The 23,057-nt window shown below is 46.6% G+C and overlaps 1 protein-coding gene across 9 annotated transcripts in view; it reads left to right on the forward strand.

Moving 5' to 3' along the window:
• The window catches only part of LOC149351604 (uncharacterized), an 89,265-nt gene extending 69,668 nt beyond the window's left edge, over positions 1-19,597 (forward strand). For all 9 annotated transcript variants that reach the window (XM_089580920.1, XM_089580919.1, XM_089580927.1 and 6 more), the window contains 4 exons: positions 4,651-4,820; positions 8,107-8,360; positions 19,196-19,256; positions 19,350-19,597. In XM_089580920.1, the coding sequence (XP_089437046.1) occupies positions 4,651-4,820; positions 8,107-8,360; positions 19,196-19,256; positions 19,350-19,504 (640 nt within the window). In that variant the 3' untranslated portion in view covers positions 19,505-19,597. The remainder of the gene's footprint in view (positions 1-4,650; positions 4,821-8,106; positions 8,361-19,195; positions 19,257-19,349) is intronic.
• Positions 19,598-23,057: the final 3,460 nt, after the last annotated feature.

Raw genomic sequence — 23,057 nt, forward strand, 5'->3', positions numbered from 1 at the left:
TATACAGTCTAGCCCACTTATAACGATACCGGTTTTAACGATATATCAGTAACAACAATGAAAAGCTGCTGCACCATCCACTTTTGTATGTTTTCTATGGTAAAGTAACCCGCTTACTACAATGCCCCCATGCTGCATTATCGGTTATAACAATGAAGTCTGGCTCCTGAACGCTCGTGCTAAAAGGTAGTGGAATGCGAAATCCTTGGAAAGAAAAAAAAAGAAAGGAGTTCCAGCCGCTGCACCCTCCCTGGCGCGCTCTCATACAATAGAACCTGTTTTCCAGCCTTCTTCGCATCGCCAGCCTCGCGCCTCTCTCCCGCTGCCCTTCCACCCCTCCGAGCACAAATGGGCTGCGCCCATAGCTGCGCCACCCTCCGAAGCACGCTGCTCGCTCTCCCCTCATTCTGCGCAGTTCTGCCTACGGATTTGGTTGTTTGTGAAGTCGTTCCTGGCCACATGGTTTCTCCATCTCATTTGAATCGTCGCCGAAACGGAAGATGGCTGGTACGCCAGGTGATTATCGGACGACGTTGCCGGTGAAAAGAAAGCGCACGGCTATAGATTTGGAGACGAAGTGCAGAATCGTGAAGGACTACAAGGACTGTAAGAAAGTGTGTGACTTGGTTAAGAAGTACGCACTATCGCAACCGATGGTGTCAGTCCCTCCGGGGCTTCGTTTTCGTGAGGGACCTTCCGCTGCACTACGTGGAGTACTTGGCTGCCATGCAGAAGGACGTCTGCAAGCTTCATGTGAGGCAAGCAAGGCTGACAGACATGGGGTTTCCTCGTGCAAGCCAGTGAGAAGTACGTGGCGAGATGCTTGTGGCGATTTCACCCCAGCGTTTCTTTCTCAAGATGAGAGGCGGCCGCGGCAACCTTCTCGTATTTTTTTACCAGGCCCCTTTCACCCCAGCATTTCCTTCTCAAGATGAGAGGCGGCCGCGGCGACCTTCTCGTATTTTTTACCAGGCCCCTTTCGGGGCCACCAAAATGATGCCTCGGCGGAGCTCGCATGTCACTTGCCATCCGTGACCCTTCTTTGCAGTTGTTATGCTTTTCTTTGTGCAACCCGTTTATAACAATGGAAATTTCGTGGCACTTGAATACTGTTATAAGTGGACTCGGCTGTTGTAAGAGTGGTTGCTGTGGACGAAAGTAGTGCACAGTGTGTGGGTAATCGCATGACTAGGTGCTGAGGTCACTCAATGAATGTTTTGCGTCTAGTACATGACTGTGCAGTTTTCACACTTTTTTTTTTCTGAATAATTGTGAAAAGGCACAAAGCACTGGTTTTGACACCCCATCTGTGACACTCTGGACACGGGGCACCTCCCTTTGGTCATTGTTGTTGGGTGCCAAAGGTTGCACAGTTTGCAGTGTTTTCTTGTGAAGGATCTTTTTGTGCACTTTCTTTGGAGCTTGGATAGCACTTTAAAAAATCGTGCTTTTTTTTCATCATTTTAGCCATCTGTTAGCTTGTGCTGCGCATCACCGCTGCTTTTGCTTTTCAAACATCATACCACATGGTACTACAGCAACTAATGCTGAAAAGAAATGAAAAATAATAGAGCACAGCAACAGTTCACACCAATCGGCGCCACGTGGTTGCCGCATAATTCCAGCGCAGAAACTCACCAATAAACCAGAAGTTCCTCTTAACAGAAGTGCCCCCAGAAAATATATGTTGGCATGCTGTGCATGCCCAAATATACCAGGTGTTTCAGCGAACGGTTTCAAAAATTTTCTGAAATATGCTTTTTGGGGTAAAATTGTGGCTTTTGCAGCATAGTATTACCAGTGTTGGCGGACACCAGAAAATCGGTGAATCGTCTTAGGTAGTAAGTTGGTTAACTAATTTTTAATAAACTTTTTGACTAGTAGAGTTAGGCGCCTAGTTGTAATTAGAGATTTGTAGCCAGTCGTTAGTAATAGCCATATCAGTTTTTAGAATTTCAAAAACTCAATTACCCTTAACACTGTAGCTCGACAAAGTTTGGCTGCATCGTGCGAAAATACATGCACTTTTGGAAGCATGCAGGAAAAGCAACCCCTCCAATGCACGTAACTAGTCGAAAAAGCCAAATTTTGTCGAGCCAGAGCGGCAAGGGTAATCGCGTTTTTGAAATTCTAAAAACTGATGTGGCTATTACTAACGACCAATAGTTAAAAGGTTAACTATTTGAAGTTAGTTAACCAGCTTACTAATTAAGGTGATTCACCGGTTTTCTGGTGTTTGCCAGGCCTGGCAATACCATGCCGCAAAAGCCATAATTATACCCTAAAAAGCCTATTTTTGAAAATTTTTGAAAGTGTTCATTGAAACACCCGGTATAAGTTACGTGAAAACAATGACTGAAATGGTCTTGCAATGAGAGGGTAATTGCGAATGGAACACATATGCCACTATGCATGAAGTGAACTGAACAGTGAGGGCACGAAATGAAGTCACGTTATCCACTTAAAGATGTGTAGTTTTACTTTTTCACTTTTTTTTTTACCTCTCCCTCTATTCTGCAGCGATTGCTGTTTGTATTCCCCCCCCTCCCCTCTGACTTGATTTTTGAGACATCGAGCATTGTGGAGGTGTCCAGCTGGGTGTACACCTCTCTTATCTTGCTTCTTCCGCAGTGTAGCTGTTGTCAACTCTACGAGCAGACATGCCATGAGCCTTTCCTTACGCAATGCCCATGCGGCTCCGATATCTGGCCATCTACACTGCAGTAATGTGTATTGCAGTGCCATTCGAGTTGAAAATTCAGCTCCCAGCTGTTTAAGCTCTTGATTCAACGAGTGGGTGCACTCCGCACCTATGCGCCTTTTAGTCTGACGGAGGCATTGTGTGGCACAAAACGCACGCAAAATACTGAGATCGGGCATCTCTGTGACACCGCATGAAGGCAGGGGCGAAGGTGCCGTGCCCTGGCCGCGTCAGCAAGAAAGCTTCCTTATCGGAAGCTCTCTTGTCGGGGTGTGCTTTCTTCCACGGAAGCATTTAAATTTTTTTCCTTTGGTTGATAGTGCCGCACAGATGACCCGAGAGTGTCGTTGCATGAAGTGTCTGAGGTTCACGATCACTGCGAAAGTTCGTTTTCACCGAAGCACACGTGAAACTGTTTGTCTTAAGTGCTTTTTCCTGGTTGCGTTCATTACACAACTAATAGGAAGAAAATTTTTTGGTATTATGGGGTCTGTGTTGTATTAAACACAACCGCCTGAGGGACCGTACAACACAAATTGAGCACATGCATTCAGTATTGAGCACAAATTGAGCATATGCAGTGCAGTATTGTAATGTTGTTAGTATTCGTTTCAGCATAGGTATTGAGATATTTAACATTGTATTTAGCTCTAGGAGGCAAGACATCAGTGCTGATGTTGTTACCACTAGGTGGTGAATTTCAGCTATATATTGTTCATTTTACAGTGCTTTGTGGGAAGCGGTTCATAAATGCTGGGTGTACTACGGTTATTGTAATTATTGCGTGTTAAATTGGCGTTTAATTTTTATGCTGTATCAACAGTGTGAAAATATGGGTGATGAAGAAGAAAGCACTGTGAAACAAGTTATTCAGAAAACACCAGTTCTCATTATCTGGGACCTTGCAAACTCAAAAAGGGCATTGCGCCTCCCATAAACCGTTGTCCCTCCATAGCATCTTGTGCTTCAAGTTGAACGAATCAGTGAAACACTGTTGGTATAATGGCCAAGCTTCGTGAGGCAGCCTGTAACATTGTTGTAGCCATGGAAGTGGCGTGTCAGTGTGCGCAAAAACAACTTACAAGGCAGCCATACCTTGCTAACTTCCAAAAGTACAGTTAGGCTGTTTTAATTGACTCTGCACTATATCATTGGAAAAATTAAACGGAAACTGGAACCGCAGCAGTGGCAAAGGGGTTGAGCATCCGCCTCGCATGCGAGAGGTGCGGGGTTCAGTCCCCAGTGCCGCCAGGAACCCACAGGGGATACAGTGGGTACAAGCTTCCCCTGGCCTGGAGCTCGGCTTAACCAGGGTGAAATGTTTGGGAAATGAGTCTTTGACCCCACCTTGAGCAAACGAAAATACCTTGTGCCATGGCGCTCTTTATCCGCAGATGCCATTGCACCATAAAAATTCACTATCGTCCTAAATGGAAACTGGAAGCATTGTAAAAATGGAGTTAACAACATTGGGCATGCTTGTGCTTTTTTTTTGTTATTATTGATTATTATTGAATGGCTTTTATTTGTATGCACAGAGTTCTATGGATCTTTTTGCATCTGTACCCATGCGGCCTGTGAGGCATGGCACAGGTACCCATGTACCTGTGAGGCATGGCCTGCGTCGTGTCAGAATGGGTCGCAGGGCAGAGTGATTGGACTTTTTCTCTTCTTTTTTTTTAATCTTAGGTTTTGAGGAAGCTCCTAGTTCTTGCTTGTAATCATGTGATTTCCTCTTGAGAAATAAGCATTTTTTAAATTTATTGAGAAATACTTTTTTTAGTAGTTTAAGGTGCATGAAAACAGTCAATTTTGCAATTTACTCCACAACAGCAGGCATTGTTTTGAAACAACCTAGGAACATTCCAGGCTAGGTTAGCCTGGGCAGATGCTGAGCATATTTGATTGCCCAGTCATTGTAGTCACCTGCAAGGTTTCTTTCCTTTTAGGTCAAGTTCATCTCGCACACCATCGCGTTCTCGGTCACGAAGTTACTCCCGCAGCCCAAGCTTGAACAGTGTTTCTTCAGCCTCAAGTTCACCTAGACGGCGGCGACTCCAGGCCCCATCTACAGCAGCAACCATGTTGGCTGCCAGGAACCCATCACCACCAAAGAAAGGTGATTCCAGCTCATAGTGCTTGTTTATCAAGTCAACTTTTTTTTTGGTCAGCGAGGGGCGCAATTGCGGGGTGGACTTATACGTGGCAATATACCGTATACATTCTGCATTATGTCCTTTAATTTGTGCACCCCCTTTTTGAAGCCTTCCCATCTTCGTGTTTGCAATATCAAGAAGTACGTGAAGCAATTGTCGCATGGTCATGAATTATCAATTGTCAGATGTTAGCTCGCACTCTCGTTTAGGTACAGGCAATGAAATACAGTGGAACCTCGATTATACGACGTTCAGGGGACCGCGCGAAACCGTCGTATAATCCGGGTGTCCTATAATCGAAAATCAAAGAATGCGGCCAGTGGCGCTCGGCCTTGCGCCGAAAACTGTTGACCGGCTTCAAGCCCGCGGCAAGTACGCCAATCAGATTAAAAAAGACAAAACCCAGCATTTGTTTGAAACAGATTTGCAAAAAAATCTTTATTACCGTTTAAAAAAATCGGTAATTTTTTTTTTTTTGCACCTTTGCCCAACCTCGGCGCATCAACTTTCTTTCAAGGGCTGCCACGTCTGGCAGTAGGTCGCCAACATCGTCGCGCGCGCAAGCAAAGCGCCGGATGTTGTCGACGCTCTGCAACACGTCCGCGTAACTAGGAATGGGAGCGCAAACCTCTGCATCGTTGTCCACTTCGGAAGTTTTATCGTGGGGCACAAGCATCCATTACTTCCATTACAAAAAGCGCCGTGGACGCCGCTGTCCTCGCTTGGGCGAGCGCGGCCTCGCCCGCTTATCTGTTTTTTCATCAGCGTCGGCTCCTGCGGACGCATCTGTTGCTGGGAGGCGCGTCTTATCTTTTCTCTTTATCTTTCCTCTGATCTTTTAACTCTCCTCGGCAGCGGTGGTGGCTTGGCTCACGCCAGTAGGCGGGCCCGTGCGCTTTCCTTTTCATCCTTCTCTCAGTCGCAACAACAACACGCAGGCCGCGCCTCCTTGGGACTCCGACTGCACAGGCTCGACGAAAAAGAGAGCAAGTGCACTTGGCGGCCTCGGCAACGCTCTCTTCCGCGCAAAAACGGGGGTGCTTAGATTCGCATGCAGTTTTTTTTTTTTTTTTTTCAGAAATTTTTTCCCGAAAATAGGGGGGGTGCTTAGAATCGCGAAAATACGGTACATCCCGGCCTGCGTTTGCTGACGGCCTTTTTTGACGGACGGTACAAGCCAGCCGTCGTACGAAGCGGGGCCCTTCTAAAATTTGCGTCGTATAACCGAGGTTTTTAATGCATTGTCTCTATGGGGGTTTTGCCGGGACCGCACAAATTCGTCGTAAAATGCGGGTCATCGCATGACCGGGGGACGTATAATCGAGGTTCCACTGTAGATTGATTAATGCATATTGCTGTTAAGAGTTCACTTGTGTGGCGCAGCACTACATATTTTTGTGACACCTTTAATGTCACTTTCCCTAGGTCTTGAGTGTAAAGATGGGCCATGTGGGTGTGGGCTGTGGGGCTCTGTGAAGGAAACAGGAATACTCCAAGTGCATGTTTCGTATGGTCCCTTTGATTTGCCAAGCTCAGAGCTGTCCCCAGGCTGCCTGGGGAGTCACACATTCGAAACACTTATTACATCGAGGAAACACTCGCTTTCGTGTAGAATATGAACCTTTTTGTCATCAACGGGCAGGAAACTCGCATCGCTGTGTCAGAACTCATCGCAGACTGTTCTTCACTCTGTATTAAGTGAAGAAAACAGCGCTACAGACAAGGGCTTGACGAGACTACACTTAGCATCATGCACCGACTAGCCTGCCAAAATGCCCTGGCAGCAGAGGAGCGCCTACCTTTCAGCAAGCAAAAAGTGATGACAGGAGAGGGAAAGGCGTGCATACAGTGAATTCATGTTTTGACTACCGATAACTCGACTTCTGCAAAGCTGATTAATAAAAAAATTTGGTGGAGGATGCTCATGAAATTGCGTCCTTTAACATCCCAGGCGTACCACAACTTTAATGAGCCCCTTTCAGGCCATGTGCTCACTTTGTTGTGTTTCATTCTTTTATGACTGTACATGCTGTGAAACTTGTCATTGGCATGAATGCATCTTGTATGCTGTGACTATTTTCAGGTGGAGCTCTGCATTCTGAAAGGATTGATATGTAAGGATTGATATGTCTTCGCTCTTATTGCGACGGGAGGCACAACAGTTCGCTACAGGTGGAGGCGCTACAGCATGACCCATGAAAGGCAGTTGCTGTGCAGAGGCGAGGTTAAGTAAAAAAGAAAAAAGAAAGAACCTTGAATTAAACCCAGTGCAGCTAAAAGAAAGAACCTTGAATTAAACCCAGTGCAGCTGCACTCCTCGTCATAGCTGTATGTCTGATACTTGTGTGCAGGATGGATTGAGTTCCCCCAGGTGGCTGCAGCACCATGAACGTCCTTACTTTTACGTAAATGTGCACATTTTTTGCTGCATGCCACAATGGAAGAAAGTGGAAGAAGCCGGAAAAAAGAAAAAATCGCAGCAGTGAACATTGGCAATCCTCATAGTGACAGATGAATGGCAGCAACTGGCTTTCCGAGCGTGCTTTCAAAAGCAACGGCTTGGCCACTTTCAGTGGCACCTCTATAGTCAGTGCATAGGGCATATAACATTGGGAAGAGAAACATTCTTCATTTTGACAGGGGTGCATTTGTTACGCAAATGTGCCCATTGTGCAAGATTTCCGATTATACAGGGGTTTCAGGCAGTCCCCTGAAAGCCGTATAATTGGGGCTGTGCTGTGTATCATACCAGCTACTAGGCCCCTTCACTGTTGATGCTGCATTTTTGTCTATGAAGAAGTTAACACCTCTCAAAGCAAAACTGGGTAAGCTTTTTTTCCAGGTATAAGTGTTCTTGAATTCTATCAGCTGTTTAGATGAATTTAGGGTTTGGTGTAGAAGGCTTCTCTTACTAACTTGGTGTTATGTTAGTGCAAAAAGCACTACTTCATTAGCAAAGTTGAAAAACCTGGGGTGTGCGTGAAGCCTCAACCTTTGAAGGAGCACCAGCGGCAGAGGCCTTGCGCAGCTGCTCCGTCAACTCGTGGAACTGGCACCCCCACTCCTTGCGCGCGGCTGCCAATAGCGGCTGACGACAAGATCTTGCATGCGGTGTTGCCTTTGAGGTGGTGTTGCCTCAAGTGCTTTTGCACGTCCCACTCTGTTTAACTACGTTTAAACCCCGCCATTTTTTTTTTTTTCCCCAGCTTTGGAGCGCTGATGGATTGTGGGACACTTGTGTTCATGCAGGTTCTGAGGGGTCCAAGAAACGAATGGAGAAAGACCCAGTTCCGAAGGGTGTCTCAAAGTTAGCCCTGCAGCCTCAAGCTGCTACAGCTTTGGGGCCTGCTGTTATGATGCCTAGCTACCGGGATCCTCTGCCTCCACCTTTAGACCTTGTTGGCTTTGAGGAAGAAACAGCTCAGCGACAGGCCCGTGAAGCTGCATTGCGGCAGCAGGGTATTTCTCAGAAGCCTCAGATAAAACTCACCCTCATCAAGAAGGTAAGAATACATGCTTAGTAAATTACACAATGAGGGCACATTTTGGAGCAGCTTTAAAAGAGAATAACGCCTGCAATGTAGCCTTTCTCTGAGGCAGTTATATGTGTACAGCAGCAAGGCTTATTGCCACATATCGCTGGTCTTTGATTATAGGCGTACCAAGCCTGAATCTGTCCTTTGTTACGGTACTGCAGTGTTAGTGCCATTTTTGCTAGACCCTTAAAGGGCCCCTGGCCAGGTTTGGACATTTCAAATAAACAAGCCCAGTGCATAGATCGGACTGTTATGATCATCTCTTAAAATATTATAGCCACACGCCCTTTAACGCAGGGTAAATTCAAACCAAAACCCGTTCCTGCTCTTTTTAAAAAAAGCCAGCCTCCTCATCCTCTCTGCTGGCACCAAAGGCTTTGTTATGATGGCACAGCGAATTGCTTTCCATTGGTCCAGCATCTTGGTTCACTGGTGTTTGACTAGTAACGTTTCATCTGCTAGCTGCCTTCACTCTTTAGTTGCGCCATTCGTTTTGGCGCAAAAAAAAAAAGCGTTTTAGTTTCTTGTTGTAGTCCCTTTGTCTCTGTTTTGGTATGCTCTTCATTTGTCGTTCACCTCACTCATTTCATCTTATAGCATGAATCTGGCAGCTCCGTCTCATCATAAACCTGCTCTCACGTTTCAGTGTTTCTGACTCCCCAATACTGGTACAGTCAAACCTCGCTACAGCAAAATTTCCGCCACGTCGATGCATTGTGGTTCCTCGTCAGCAAACCATACAAGGAAATACAATTATTTTCCCCCACAGCAAACAGATTTTGGAGCGAGCTTCCACTACAACTTTTTTTTTTGTGCATCCACGTGGATGCAGTCATGTTTTGTTTCACCAAAAGCAGCTGCCGAAGTCAGTTTGCACTCCCTGTGAAATCGGAATTAATGCCCAGATATGTGTGCATAAAGGTGCAATGCAGCGCATGGCTGCTTGCGATGGCTTTGCTGACTGCTTCAGACTCCGTTGCTACGAACTGCTGCCATTGAAGCTTTTCACTCTCTTTGCTGATGAAGGCATAACGGAAATCAGTTCTTTGTTCATTTAGTGTGAAGTTACCGTGTCGACAGTAATCGGTAAGATGCTTTATGACAGATGGTGGCTAGTTACAAAGCACTTTCTCTGCGACTTCAGTGTGCAGCACATTAGGCCTAGCAACACCAAGCAAGCAGCGCACAGCAGTACTGTCGCCCGGCGTGCCAGTGGGCGGCACATCGATGCAAGAAGCCTGATGCCAACTAGGGTGCACTCTAGTCTCACTCTTGCTCCGCAGGCGAGCATCATGATTACGTTTTCTGTTTCTTCTTTTTTTCTGGTGAACCTGAGCAGGGACCTAGTACAGGCACTGCTGTGTAAATAACAGTAAGATGGTACAGTGAACTCTCACTTGAGTGAACTTCAAGGGACCGAAGGAAATAGTTCACTTAACTGAAAGTTCACTAAACTGAATATTCACTAGACTAACATAAGACATGGCATACAGAGTCAAAAGTTTGAAGTGCAATTCAAGGAGCATAAGACATGGCATCCATAGTGTCAAAAGTGTGAAATTTATACATATCACCTTATACAAGGTGCATAGCAGTTAAAACGCTGCCTTTCTCACTTAAAAAATTCAGTAATTTTCTTCTGCACTTGTACATTTAAAGCACAGGAAGTAACAAAACTGTCGAAAGAGTCAATGTTTAGGCTGAACGGAGCCGATGAAAACACACATCACGTGGGTCGTTTGTGTGGACACGCGGAAGAGACGAGACCGGAAAGAAAAAAGTGACGTTCACGACTAGCCGATCGGAAAAGAACAGGCACACCACGTGGTTTGTGGTGTGACACATTGCCGCGTTGCTCCGGCGGTGCTGTAAACGCCAGCGATGTTATTTTGTGCATGGCCTCTGAGATCACTTGCAAGTTACTATTGATCTCGGAGGCCATGCCTCCTTGCCGTTTTTCTTCTGCACCGCCGCTTTGCCCCATGGGCGCTGTAGCACGAGCGACGTTACACTGCCGCAGGAGCGGCGGTTCGATGAGGGCGGGCATCGGTTGCGCCTGCAGTGGAGGGCTCAAAACTTCGTTGAACTGATCGGAAAAATAAGCCTGGGTCCTCTGAGCGAGTTCGTTAAACTGAAATATTCACTATTCCGAAATTCGTTTAAGTGAAACATTTGTGCATAGAATCTATAAGAAAACTGCCGGGGATTTTTAAAAAGTTCGTTATTCTGAAATATTCGATAAACCGGCGTTCGTACAACTGAGAGTTTACTGTAGTCCTAGGCAGAGTCTCAGCAGAGCGACTTCTCGCCAGTACTTTGATATCGCACGTTGCAAAATGTCTTCGAAGAATTGGAGCAACCGCATTTCTGGCACGTCGTCTAACACACCGATTTGGAGGTGCATGGGACTCCTATTTAGTGCACTTAATCCACACCGAGATGCTTCCAGGCAGAGCAGTCACAGTATGGATTCTCGCAGGACGAAAGGAGGGGTGCTTTTGTAACGAGGGTGGAAAAGTATTAGCTTTGATAGCAAACTTAGCAGGTGTGTTTATTGCGCAGATATGTACATTGTTTCTAGATTACCATAAAAAGCTCACCATGGCGCTGATTTTTAAAAGGCGAATGACCAAAGATGACAGATTTTTGGAAAATAAAGGTTTTCTTGAACTAATCTGTCAATGTTCTGGCCTGATTTCAGGACATCGAAGCTCCAGCGATAGTTTTCGTGGGTCTCCTGAATTTCTGTGTGGCGGAATTAGACTGCAATCATGTTTGATGGATATGCAATGCCGGAAAGCGAAAAGCAAGAAAAAATACCTGGCGAGACGGAGCCATGACATAGACATTAGACATACCCTATGCCTCCCTCTAAAATACAGGAGAAGGGGGATCTTTGCTTCATCCAGACAAGTGGGAGAAACAGATTCAAAGAGGGCAGAGAAGCGTGGCAAAATTGCTTGATTGTGACTGGTGGTGCAACTCTGCTGCTAATGAGTCTTTTCAAAAACTTTTAGCAACTATGCATTCCAGAGCAGATGCCAAACAATTGCCACTGTGTGGCAAATTTTCCACCAGTGGATGGTCAGGGGCCTTTTATGTGTTCCTCTACTTAGCAGTCAAAGATGCCCGAGCTAGCAGAGGACTGCAAAGTAGGGGTGTATAAAGTCTGAAATTTCAAATACCGTATATAAATGCATGTAAGGGCAGCACCTGTGTATGGGCCACACTCCGTTTTCCCGAAGGAAATGTTTAAAAGAAAATAAATCCGTGGAAGGGCTGCACCCCAACTTTCCATGACCCAGGCGGGAATAGCCTTCCAAATGTATGCGCGTGGCCTCCGCGATCAGCTCTGGCTGCGAGCAACGGTGCGCTTGATCGCGGAGGCCACACGCGTGCACAGGAGCTTCCAAGTGCCGTCCATGGATGGCACCCATGGCCATGGTCATCATTATCATCTTTTTTTTCCCGCCGCGACCTCCCACTATCCACATCGCCATCAGTATCGCCAGCTCCGGCCTTTTGTGGCATGTTAGCGCGTTCACCGTAGTCGTTATGGTGGTTGTGGCTTTCGCGGCAGGTGCCGCCGAGCGTTGCAGCACGATGGTGGGCGAGCACCTTAATAGCTACATGGCTGGGAGTTAGCTCTCGAACACGGCAAGCGTGAGGTGGGCAGGAAATTTGACGCGGCCGAGAAGTGCGTCCGATGATGGTGCAACCAAAAGGATGCATTGAGAAACACAAGCTGCAAAAAGTGCGCTTTTGGAAGCAAGCCGTGTGAGTTTCCCGAACTGGAAGAAGTGCTGCTCTGCGATGTGATGGAAGTGCGGAACAACGGCTACACGTTAACAGCAGACATGCTGTGCGGCTTCTTTTGGGATGAGCGTGCACCAGAGCACAGCACCAGCTCAAAGTTGAAATACTCCGTGAGTGATTATTTAACGTAGAATAAATGCCGCTCATTCCCTGATTGGTGCGTTTTTACTTTTTAAAAAAATCGCACATCGCATGTATGGGCCGCAATCCAAAAATTGGCCCTCGAATCTGGAAAATAAAGTGCGGCCCTTACACGCGTTTATACGGTAGCTTGTGAATAGTATTTTCTGTTCAATTTAGTTTGCGCTGCACTTATCTGTTTGAAGTATTGGAACCTTCTGAACATTCTTTCCCTGTTCACCTGAACTTACAAATTTAATTTTACATCTTGCATTCAAAATGTCAGTGACGCTTTGCTCATGGCGAATTTCGCCATTTCAACTCCCATGGCGACCATCAAGAGTCATCGTGGCACATTCATGGATCGAAAAACAAAGTGCAGCACCATGCAACACATCATTGTGTTCTTCTACAATGCAGTCGACAACTGGCCCTGAATAGGCCAACAAAACGGCGGGGCTTTCTACATGTAGTTTGTCTTGTCATTCTTTTCCAAAGAACAAAGCGCAATAGCTTACAGTAGAACCTCGATGATATGAATCTCACAGGGTCACAAGAAAATTCGCATCATCCGGAATTTTCTGTTATCCAAAGCGAACAAAATCTGTATGCAAAAGCATGAGAAAAGCAATATGCAGGTCTGTTTATGGCTGGTGGAATTTATTTACGGTCGCACAGCCACAGCTCACCACTCGTGGTGCATACAACGTCACTGGCGATTGCGACAGCGGTGATGTGCAGGCCCTGTACGTACAGCGGGACTAGTAGTCGCGGAGTTGGCGATGTGCGGGGACACCCGCCACTGCTCACTGCTCCGACTAGCGATCGCAGTGTCAGCGGTGTGTGGGTGAAGGTGCGGTCGCGGCTTGCACGTTCGTATCGTCTGTAATGGCGCGGGAGAGTGTTTGGGACGTCCAAAATTATGCAGTGGACAATGCGCTCTGGCCAGGGAATTTTATGAATTCATATCAACTGTGTCCATACTATCCAGATTTAATGTAGTTTTGTGTCTAACCATGGAGTGCAGAAAATTACCTAGATGTGTATGCAAGTTTCCACTGTGGAAAAAAAAAGTGTTAATGCTGCATCTTTTTGTTTTTCTTGTATGCTAATTAAGTCCAATTGATGTATTCGATAAGAAACAATAAATCTAAAATAGCTATCCGATATTAATGTAAGTGCCAAGTTTCATTGCAGTACATAACTAGAAATGTGAAACGAAAATCGGGCGACTGAAGAATGCATGCACAACATCGGCATGCACATTGTTCCGAAACATTTGTGCCACTTGGCGATGCGCATGTGGTATACCCTTTTCTGTGGCATTTGGCCTCGCTTTTCAAGACAAGTTACTTATCGGCAAAAAACAGTTTACTTTCAACGCTGAGACGGATTCCATTGTAGAACTAAAACCATAGTTAGCCAAGGCGCCATGTGTCCCGTTCTTACCGCAGGTCCAGCCATCCAAATGCTTGCGCCCTACCGCAACTTATCAGAAAGCTTCTGTCCTGATGACCAACATACGTAGTTACCTGCCAAAAAAAGAAATAATTGAAACCGTCCTTGAAGATCATAACACTGACATTGCAGTATTTACCGAATCTTGGCTAACACCTGATATTCAAGACGCAGAACTGCTGCAAGACAACCGGTCCTTTCATTTCTACTGGCGAGATAGAATAGGTCGCAGGGGAGGGGGCATTTTTCTCTTGTCAAATCTAACATTCCATCCGCTCTAGTCGAGATTAATTGCTGCAGCAAAATGTTATGGCTTAAAAGCTGTCTTCCATCTCGTACCAACATAGTAATTGTATGCTATCGAGCACCTGACACAGATCAATCTTTCATTACGGACCTTCACTGTGTGCTTCAAGACCTGCATTTTCGACTTCCCCACGCCAATTTTATACTCTGGCGATTTCAACTACCTGGATATCGACTGGGAAGCTTTGACTGCATCGTCTCGCCAATCTAAAGACTTCCTTGAACTCGTCCTTACATTCAACCTTTTCCAAGCAGTTCATGAGCCAACAAGAGGCTCAAATATTCTTGACCTCATTCTTGTCTCCAGTCCAGAATTAATCCAGTCACTTTCGCAATCTAGTGGACTCACTGATCACAGTTTCTTGTTTCTCGACCTAACCATTGAAATCTCCGCCCACCAACCATCCGTCAAATACATCCGCGATTATCGTAATGCCGACTTAGCGAGTGCGAACTCCAACCTCGGAACAATTTTTTACTGCTTTCCTCCTATCCATGTCTACGAGGTCCGTTAATGAAAACTGGTGCCATTTTAAGCACAAACTCTTGTCGCTCATTGACGCTTACGTACCACTCATATGCATCCGCGGCGGCGCCACTAAGTCTTGGTATTCCAATGCTTTGCGCAAATTATCGTGGAAAAAAAACGCCTCTTCCGTAATGCAAAAAATTCTACATCATCTGTGAAATGGAACAAATACTTCGCCAGTCTTCGTGAATACACTCGGTTATTACGGTCGTCTAAAAGAAAATTCTACAATCATGATCTCCTAGACATAATGCGCTCTAACCCTAAGAAATTCTGGAATCTGATAACGCCCAAAAAAAACAGCTCATACAACATATCTTTGAGAAGACAAGATGGCACACACGTTCTGCTTTCCGAATGCTCTGATACTATGAATTCCTACTTCACCTCAGTCTTCACCCACGAACCACCGGACAACAGGATTACTTTACCGCAACTTAATTTTGCTTCAATGCCACCTGTTACCATCACATCTGAGGGAATTTCGAAGCTCATCGAAAATCTCAAGCCGTCTACTTCCCCAGGACCTGACAACATACCTGCCAAAATCTTCAAAGGAGCCAAAGAATTGTCAAGCCAAATCCTACAGCTCATTTTCGACCAATCTCTAAAGACCGGCCAAATTCCGGACGATTGGAAAACAAGCAAAGTTGTGCCCGTTTTTAAGACCGGTCACCGCTCTGACCCCTCGAATTATCGTCCCATTTCATTAACATGCATCTCGTGTAAACTCTTTGAGCATATACTGTACTCCAATATTGCAAATCACCTCGATAAAAATTCTTTTTTTCTTTCCCAAACAGCATGGTTTCAGGACAGGCTTCTCATGTGAAACACAAATCTTCGAATTCACAACTGATCTTCATCTAAGTCTAGATTCTTTATTTCAAACAGACGCCATTTACCTAGATTTCTCAAAGGCATTTGATCGTGTTCCTCACCAACGTCTCATCTGTAAACACTCATGCCTGTCACTCGACCCTCTAGTCTTTTCCTGGAATCGCTGCTTCTTGACTAATCGCTCGCAGTTCACCGTCATCGCTAATCACGCATCTACAACTACCGTAGTTATCTCCGGTGTACCCCAGGGTTCTGTCCTTGCTCCGCTTCCCTTCCTAATCTTCATCAACTACCTGCCATCTGTAATCTCGTCACCTGTCTGTCTTTTTGCGGATGGTTGCGTCATTTATCGCCGCATATCTGATAACACTGACCAGGAATTATTACAGGACGACCTAAATAAAATACAGAAATGGTGCTTCGACTGGCTCATGCAGCTTAATATTTCGAAATGTAAATGCATGCACGTATCACTCAAACGCTCCATTACTAATTTCCAGTACTCCCTGAACTCTGTGGCGCTGTCAGTAACGAATTCATACAGGTACCTTGGCGTCCAAATAATGAACAAATTAACATGGTCAGACCACATTATTAAACTTTGCGCAAGCACTTTCAGAGCATTTGGCTTTATCCAAAGATCACTATCAATGTCCCCTCCATCAATTAGACAACAAGCATATGAAACATTCATTCGCGCTAAAATTGAATACACCTCAGCAATATGGAACCCTCACCAGGCCTACTTAATACAACTGCTCGAAGCTATCCAGAATCGGGCAGCTCGTTTCATAACGTCGCAGTATTCGTCTCGGCACAGCGTTACCAACCTAAAATCGTCTCTCGGCCTTGAACCATTAGCACTCAGCAGAAAAGTATCAATTCTTTGCCTTTTACGTAAACTATACTTTAACTTCCCTGCACTAAGCCAAACTTTGTTATCTGCTCCCTTACGCTCATCTCGCCGATTATTCAACTCCCTCAGCATTCAGTGGTTGCACGGTTCATCCAACGCTTTCAACAAATCTTTCCTTCCCATCGCCATAGAAGAATGGAACAACCTTCCTGAAACCGTTGTCATCGAAACTAATCCCACCAGATTTAGGCAGCTAATAACAGACCACTTGAACCAACTATGGCTACTTCCCTCGCGATGCTCTGCCTGCAATTTGAACTGCTTGTGTCATTGCGACAACCCCCCCCCCCCCCCCCCCCCCCCCCACAAGTGTTTTCCCACTTATTTAATTTCCGTACATTTTAATGTTTAATTTTATATACTACTGCTTTGCCATATATTTTCTGTACTATTTGAATTACCTGAGGTTAATTTCACGTCAAACTTGTTATACTTGTTATTTTTTGTTATGCTTTTTTATGTTTACATGCCTTTGTATGACTGCTTCACACCACTGCCTCCCCCCCCCCCCCCCCCCATGTAATGTCCCAGACGGGTTCTTTAAGGGTTCAATAAATGATGATGATGACACATCTCGTGTAGCCAAGGACGTGATAAGCAGCTTCAAAATAATTGACTTGCAGTCTGTGGCAGTTGTATGGCAGAGCAGAGTAGCAGCGGATGCTGGGTCATGCCTTGCTGTTCCAGCTCAAGTGTCAGACGAACACGACAGGTGCACTGCCGAGTGATGTGGGCTTGTGGGTGGGGCTACTTATGCTTTTGGCCTGCTTGCTTTTCAGTTTTAATTCTTTGTGCTGCATTGCACTGGGGTGAATTGCATTTTTCAAATGCTAAGAACTTGCAGACTTACAGCCCACCATTAATAATGGTGGGCTGCAAGTCTCTAATTACAGTTAAACCTGAAATTAACAAACCACTGTATAACGAATTCCTAGATATTTCTGAGTTTCTTATTTCCCCAAAGCCACCCCCATTGAAGCGCGTGTATTTGAGGCCTCCATGTAACGAAGGTGTTGCGGTGGTTGACCTTGATATAAAGAACTGCCTAGGCCGACTATTTGTCCGCTAGTGCTGAATTACTTGCAGTTTGGCAGAACCACGCGAAAGTTACGTGACGATAAAGCTCGAACTGACATGGCAGGAATGCCAATCACAACGAGTGACACTGCGGTTGACACAATACGCCGTGCTGCAGCGCCATCGGTGCATCTCCGGCGCTTTCTCTTTTGAAACGTCATACCACATGGTATTACAACAGCTTATGCTTAAAAGTGGTGAAAAATAATGGGTCACAGCGGGAAAAAAAAATGCGAGAAGCGTGTGGATGCTCGCGTGATTCCGGCACCGATAGCTCGCGCATTGGAGACGGCGGAGAGCGCCGGAGACTTAGAGAGTTAGCGAGGGGAAGACTGAGAGAGAGAACATGCACCTAGAAGCACATGCCTTCGCGGTCGGTCTACGGTGGCGGCGCGGCCGTGTGTGTTCTCCTCTAGCTCAACCGTGGTTACCAGCGCAATCGTGAAACGTTTCTCGTTTGACTTCGAGTAACACTGTTTTCTGTAAACATTTTCAATGTGTCGGAGCAATAGCGCAAACAGGACAAGGGACCAAGAACGAGTAGACACACACAGCGCTGAAGCAACAAGCCCGAATTTCAACATTTTAAATGTGATTGCACCTAGATTAATTTCTTATTTTGGTTTCTGTTCTGCGCTGCCCTTTCTACTCTTCTCACGAAAACTGCATGTAACAAAAACCTGGATATAACGAAAAATCTCGGGACTTTTTTCAATTTCGTTATAGCCAGGTTTTAGTGTATGATTGTATGTGTAACAGTACCATTTAAAACTAGGACTGCCAATCGAAAATTCGGCATCCCAATTCTTCGGCCATGCTTGAATATTCATTCTTTTTCACAGCATCACGGCATACCTCATGGAGGCATTGTATAACAGTAACTGAAATTGTGGGCACATTGCGAATGATCCACTGCATATAGCAGACAACGTTTGGTGGAAAAAGCCAATGCATGCTGCTTTTTATCCCCAAGTGTTGCCTTAGTAAATGTATGCGGGAGCATTAATTTGCTGCTAAGAGAAAAGCAATGTCCTTCTTCATTGGCGCAGTGTTTTCTGCATTCCTTAAAAATGTCACTTTTATGAACTTTGTGGGGTTTAAAATCGGGGAGATAAACACGTTCTCCCCGTTTAAGCGCGGCTGACCCAGTTCAAAGCCGCACGGACCCCACCCCGTGGTCGCGTACGCTACTGAGCGCACGCCGACCACGGCGGGCCTTGCTCTGCGGGAACAAAGGAACGACACACTGGCTGACACAAACAAGGCATTTATTGCTATAACAACAATAACGCCAGCTAGCAACAAAATACACTGAGGAATCTAGGATGTCCAACTCACCAGCATGGCTACGAGCGAACGTCCGCCCACGGTAAGGCAAAGGGATAAACTCCGAGGTCGAGCGGGACGGGCTCGGCGGGAGTAAGTTCCGACCAAGAGGCGCCCGTCGACGAAGAGCGAAGCTGCGAGCGAAACGTCCGTTCGCTTCCCGGTGCCGAGGGAGAAGAGACCACGTAGCTCCCCGCGAGCGCGCAGCAAAACGCCATCCGTGGCACTGGTGTCGCTGCGACGCGAGCGCCCTCCCCTGTTAGTGGAAAGTCACCGAACCGAGAGGAGTGCTTTGCGGAGGAGCTAACCACAGGGAACTAGCGCGTTGAGGGAAAGCGAACGCAGGGGACGAAAGCGTCCCCACAACTTGGACATTGTACTGCATATGACCTTCATAATGTTTTATATTTTCAGGCACTTCCTTTGTCATTGGCTAGAAAGGAGGAGCCGACTGCCAAGAACAATGGGGACAAAGGTAACGTTTTGCATTACATCTGCAGCCTGTTGTTATGCTGTATGTTTTACTGTTTTGTTGAAGGATGCCTGTTGCCTTTTTTTTTATTTGTAGCTGCGAAGAAACGACCAGCCTCCCCAAAGTTGGTCTCATCACCTTCTCCCCCACCTAGCGGTCGGAAGTCAACCACTTTAAGACGTGAGGAACTTCTGAAGCAGCTGAAGGCAGTTGAAGATGCCATCGCCCGCAAGCGAGCCAAATTTAGCTAGCCTTCTGTGGCTTCTTCCATCAGTTCATTCAGTTCTTTCCCACCACCAGTAATCCTTTGTAAATAAACCAATATGTTGGAAGTGTATCGTGAACTGTGCACCAGCGTTTCAAGTCTACCATGGACATTTATAGCCGCCTTGCCCTGCGTTTGGTCTCAAAGCGTTCTCATATCTGAATATGTGAAACGTTTTTCTCTTTTCCTTTTTTCCCTAGTTCAAGCAGTGTTTGAAGCCTGGCTTTAGATGAGGACTAGAGGTGCAAACCGGCATAGACCATAGTGTATTGTCAGATTGAGCACTGTGAACCTTAATTTTTTTGCATTCGATATTCCTGGAGTATTCCAAAACGAAAGCATTAGTACTTCATTAGGGTGGAACTCAAAGGTGTGCAAGACAGTAATATACATGGATTACCATGTGCTGTTTGCCCCAGGCAACTAATTACCCAGTTACCTGTATATTCTTAACACGGATTCCTTGGTCTGACTTCTGACATGCACCAAAAAAAAAACTTTTCTGTCGCACACTAAATACAAGAGCTAAAGCTTCTCAAACCATGAACTTCTTGTGTGTTATCACTCAAAGGTCGGGGCTCCAACAGGCCTCGTCTGTTGTATATAGGCCCTTTACAGACACCAGTTCGTGCTGTGCCTGGCAGGTGGTGCTGCTAGCTTCCAGAATTCAAGTGCAACAAGGACAGCATATAGAAAGGAGAACGATGGGACATGCTGCTAGGACTGCGGCCATGTCCCGCTTCCTGAGCATTCATAGTATTTGCATGGAGTGCGAACCACTGTTCAGTTGCTTGTGTTTTTGAAGCTTTTCTGAATTGAGAACCAGACAGTGTTGCTGTGGTCGGCTGGCAGCAAATGTGATGGGGCTGTGGACATACAGGGCGCTACAGAGCACAGGCTGTCTTCTGAGGGTTGTCTTGCGAGGCTAGGTTTTTCACAGCAGAGGAAAATTGGCTTCTTAAAAAATGACAGACAAGGTTGGTATGGAAGCCTCAATCTGCCAGCCAATGTTTTGACAACAGGACTTCTTTTCGCCGAATCCTTCAGCTCTTTCCGAGTGACCCAACCACTGTCACCAAATACAAGCAAAAATGATGTATCCTCTAGCCTTGTAAGCCATGATTGGCTGGCAAAATGAAATTGAGGCTAATTAGTGGAAACTCATGTGACCGCTGATGACGCTAAAATATAGATAGTCTTTATTTTTGGCTTTATTACAGTTTACACCGCTTATCTTTACTGTTCAGCTGATTTGGTCGCCATGGTGGCTTGGTGGTGACAGTGCTCGGCTGCTGACCCGAAAGACGTGGGTTCTGTCCCGACCGCGGCGGTCGCATTTCGATGGAGGCAAGATACGGGAGGCCCGTGGACTGTGCGATGTCAGTGCACGTTAAAGAACCCCGGAGCCCTTCACCACGGCGTATTTCCGCGTGTGTGCGGTTGAGAACAAATCCATTCAAGAAGTTCAAAAGCCACACCTGCATCTGGTGATTTCTATCGCACCTGCGATGCGCGCACACAAAAGGCTTGTACCGTGACTATATCGTGCATATCCTCTCGCCACAACAGGGCCTGCACTGAGAGCTTCGCCAAAGCAATTGCCACTGATTCTGGACAAAAATTTTATGAGCAGGATTATGTACTTCTCATGTCTAGCAGGTTTTCATGAAAGGAAAAGTTAAAATTTTCAGTCATGATCAGCTTGGCTGCATCCACTGCAGGGCAAAGGCCTCTCACATATGTCTTTCCGTTTAACCCTGTCCTTTGCCAGCTGTGGTCACCGTATCTCTGCAAACTACTTGATCTCATCCGCCCACCTAACTTTCTGCTGCCCCCTGTTAGGCTCGTCTTCTCGGAATACACTACGTTACCCTTGGAGGGCAACTGCACCACTTTTTCAACCGCGATATTCTACGATTCAAATCTATCGAGGCTCTAGGTAAAGCATGTCAGGTGTTTTTTCGCTAGTATTTTAAATAGTGGTGTAATCGACGATTCACTTTTAGGTTTCTCAAAGCACCAGAGAAGTGCGGGGAAGTTCGGTGTGGCGTCACGGAAGGTAAGATTTCAAATTGCCGCTGCCATCAACCATACCCTGCTGTACTTCGCTGGCTGCTGCCAAACAACGCTCAGCGGGCTTTGCCTTTGGTGGCGTGGGTTTTTTTGAGAGAGCTGTACTACTCGAGGCCTGGCTTCGCGCGTTTGACCTTAAAGACCGACCAAAGTCGAGCCAAGCAAACGCCCCCAAGACTAACAATGTACGACTGTGTGTCTTGCTGCGCATAGCCATGGCCGTAGCTAATGACCGGCAACCACGTGACCGGTGACCAAGTTACCTACACGAGCTTGACAATTAAAACGACAGAACTGCCATTCAAAGAACTAGAGGCGACGGAGCAAGGGAAAAAATGGCTGAGGCTTAGCTTAGGTTAAGCCTAGTCAGATGCGAAGCATATTGTCGCCGAGTTGCATATCGAGCACGCCGCTTGGCTAGACGTTCTTCACGCTCTTCATCAGTCTCTGTAGCACGCCGCAACTTTTGCTTCTCATTCCAAACGAGCAGCCCTGTCTCCAGGAGGCATCTCTATCCCGTGTACGCCTAGCAGAGGCAGGCGCACCCCCTTGTATACCGCCCCTCCAGCATCACGTGTTCACTACAGCACACCTAGCGGCAGAAGCAGGAAACACATTGGTCGCGACGGCGCGAGCTGGGCCCCCGTTTCTCATCTGCTGTGACGTCACGCTCCACGTGGTCATCCTTGGTCACGACGCCTCGCGCGACGGCGCGAGTTGGGCCCCCGTTTTTCATCTGCTTTGACGTCACGCATCACGTGGTATGACATGGAGGTCACGAAAGGTCAATGATAACGACACCGCCGCACTCGAGGAGCTGGGTTGGGCTATTTTAGTATGCTTCGCATAAAAACCGGCTGTGCGAATGTGGCCTACAGTTCACGTAGTATCCACGAATAGCACTGCGCTGTCCACTACGGACGGTTAGCTGCCACATTTGCTTCTAAGCCGCCGCGGTGCCATTTCCATGGCGGCGAAATGATAGAAACCCGTATAGGGGACCGCAGCTTCGCAGGGGGGCGCTGCGGACGCCAGTGAAAAGCGCCCTCTCCGACCGACTCCGTATTTTTGTCCGGGCAAACCGGTCACCCCTCCCATTGAGTAGCTGCGCGAGCAGCCAACACCACCTAGGTGGTGTTGGAGCAGCGCGCTTTCCCCTGAAAAAAAGCCAGTTCTGCACGTACTTTGCACGTGTTGGCCAGCGTGCAAATCTCTTTGCGCAGTCCCGAGCTTTTTCCCTCGTGCTTGAACACTGGCGAGCTTCAGAGGATTAGCAAAATGTACAGGGGCGCTAGAAAAAAATGCGAACAGCACGGCGCCCACGCGCTGTGCAGTCGGAATTTATCTTCAATGCGTTTTTATCTCGGTAGTAACAAAAAGACGCTAGAGTGGTACATTATTGTATCACGGATGTCTCTAGCGTATTTGTGTTGCGAGCCAAGTATAAGCGTGACGAAAATAAATTC

Source organism: Amblyomma mixtum, chromosome 3 (genome assembly GCF_055824585.1).
Source record: "Amblyomma mixtum isolate Tamu chromosome 3, ASM5582458v1, whole genome shotgun sequence".
NCBI lineage: Eukaryota > Metazoa > Arthropoda > Arachnida > Ixodida > Ixodidae > Amblyomma > Amblyomma mixtum.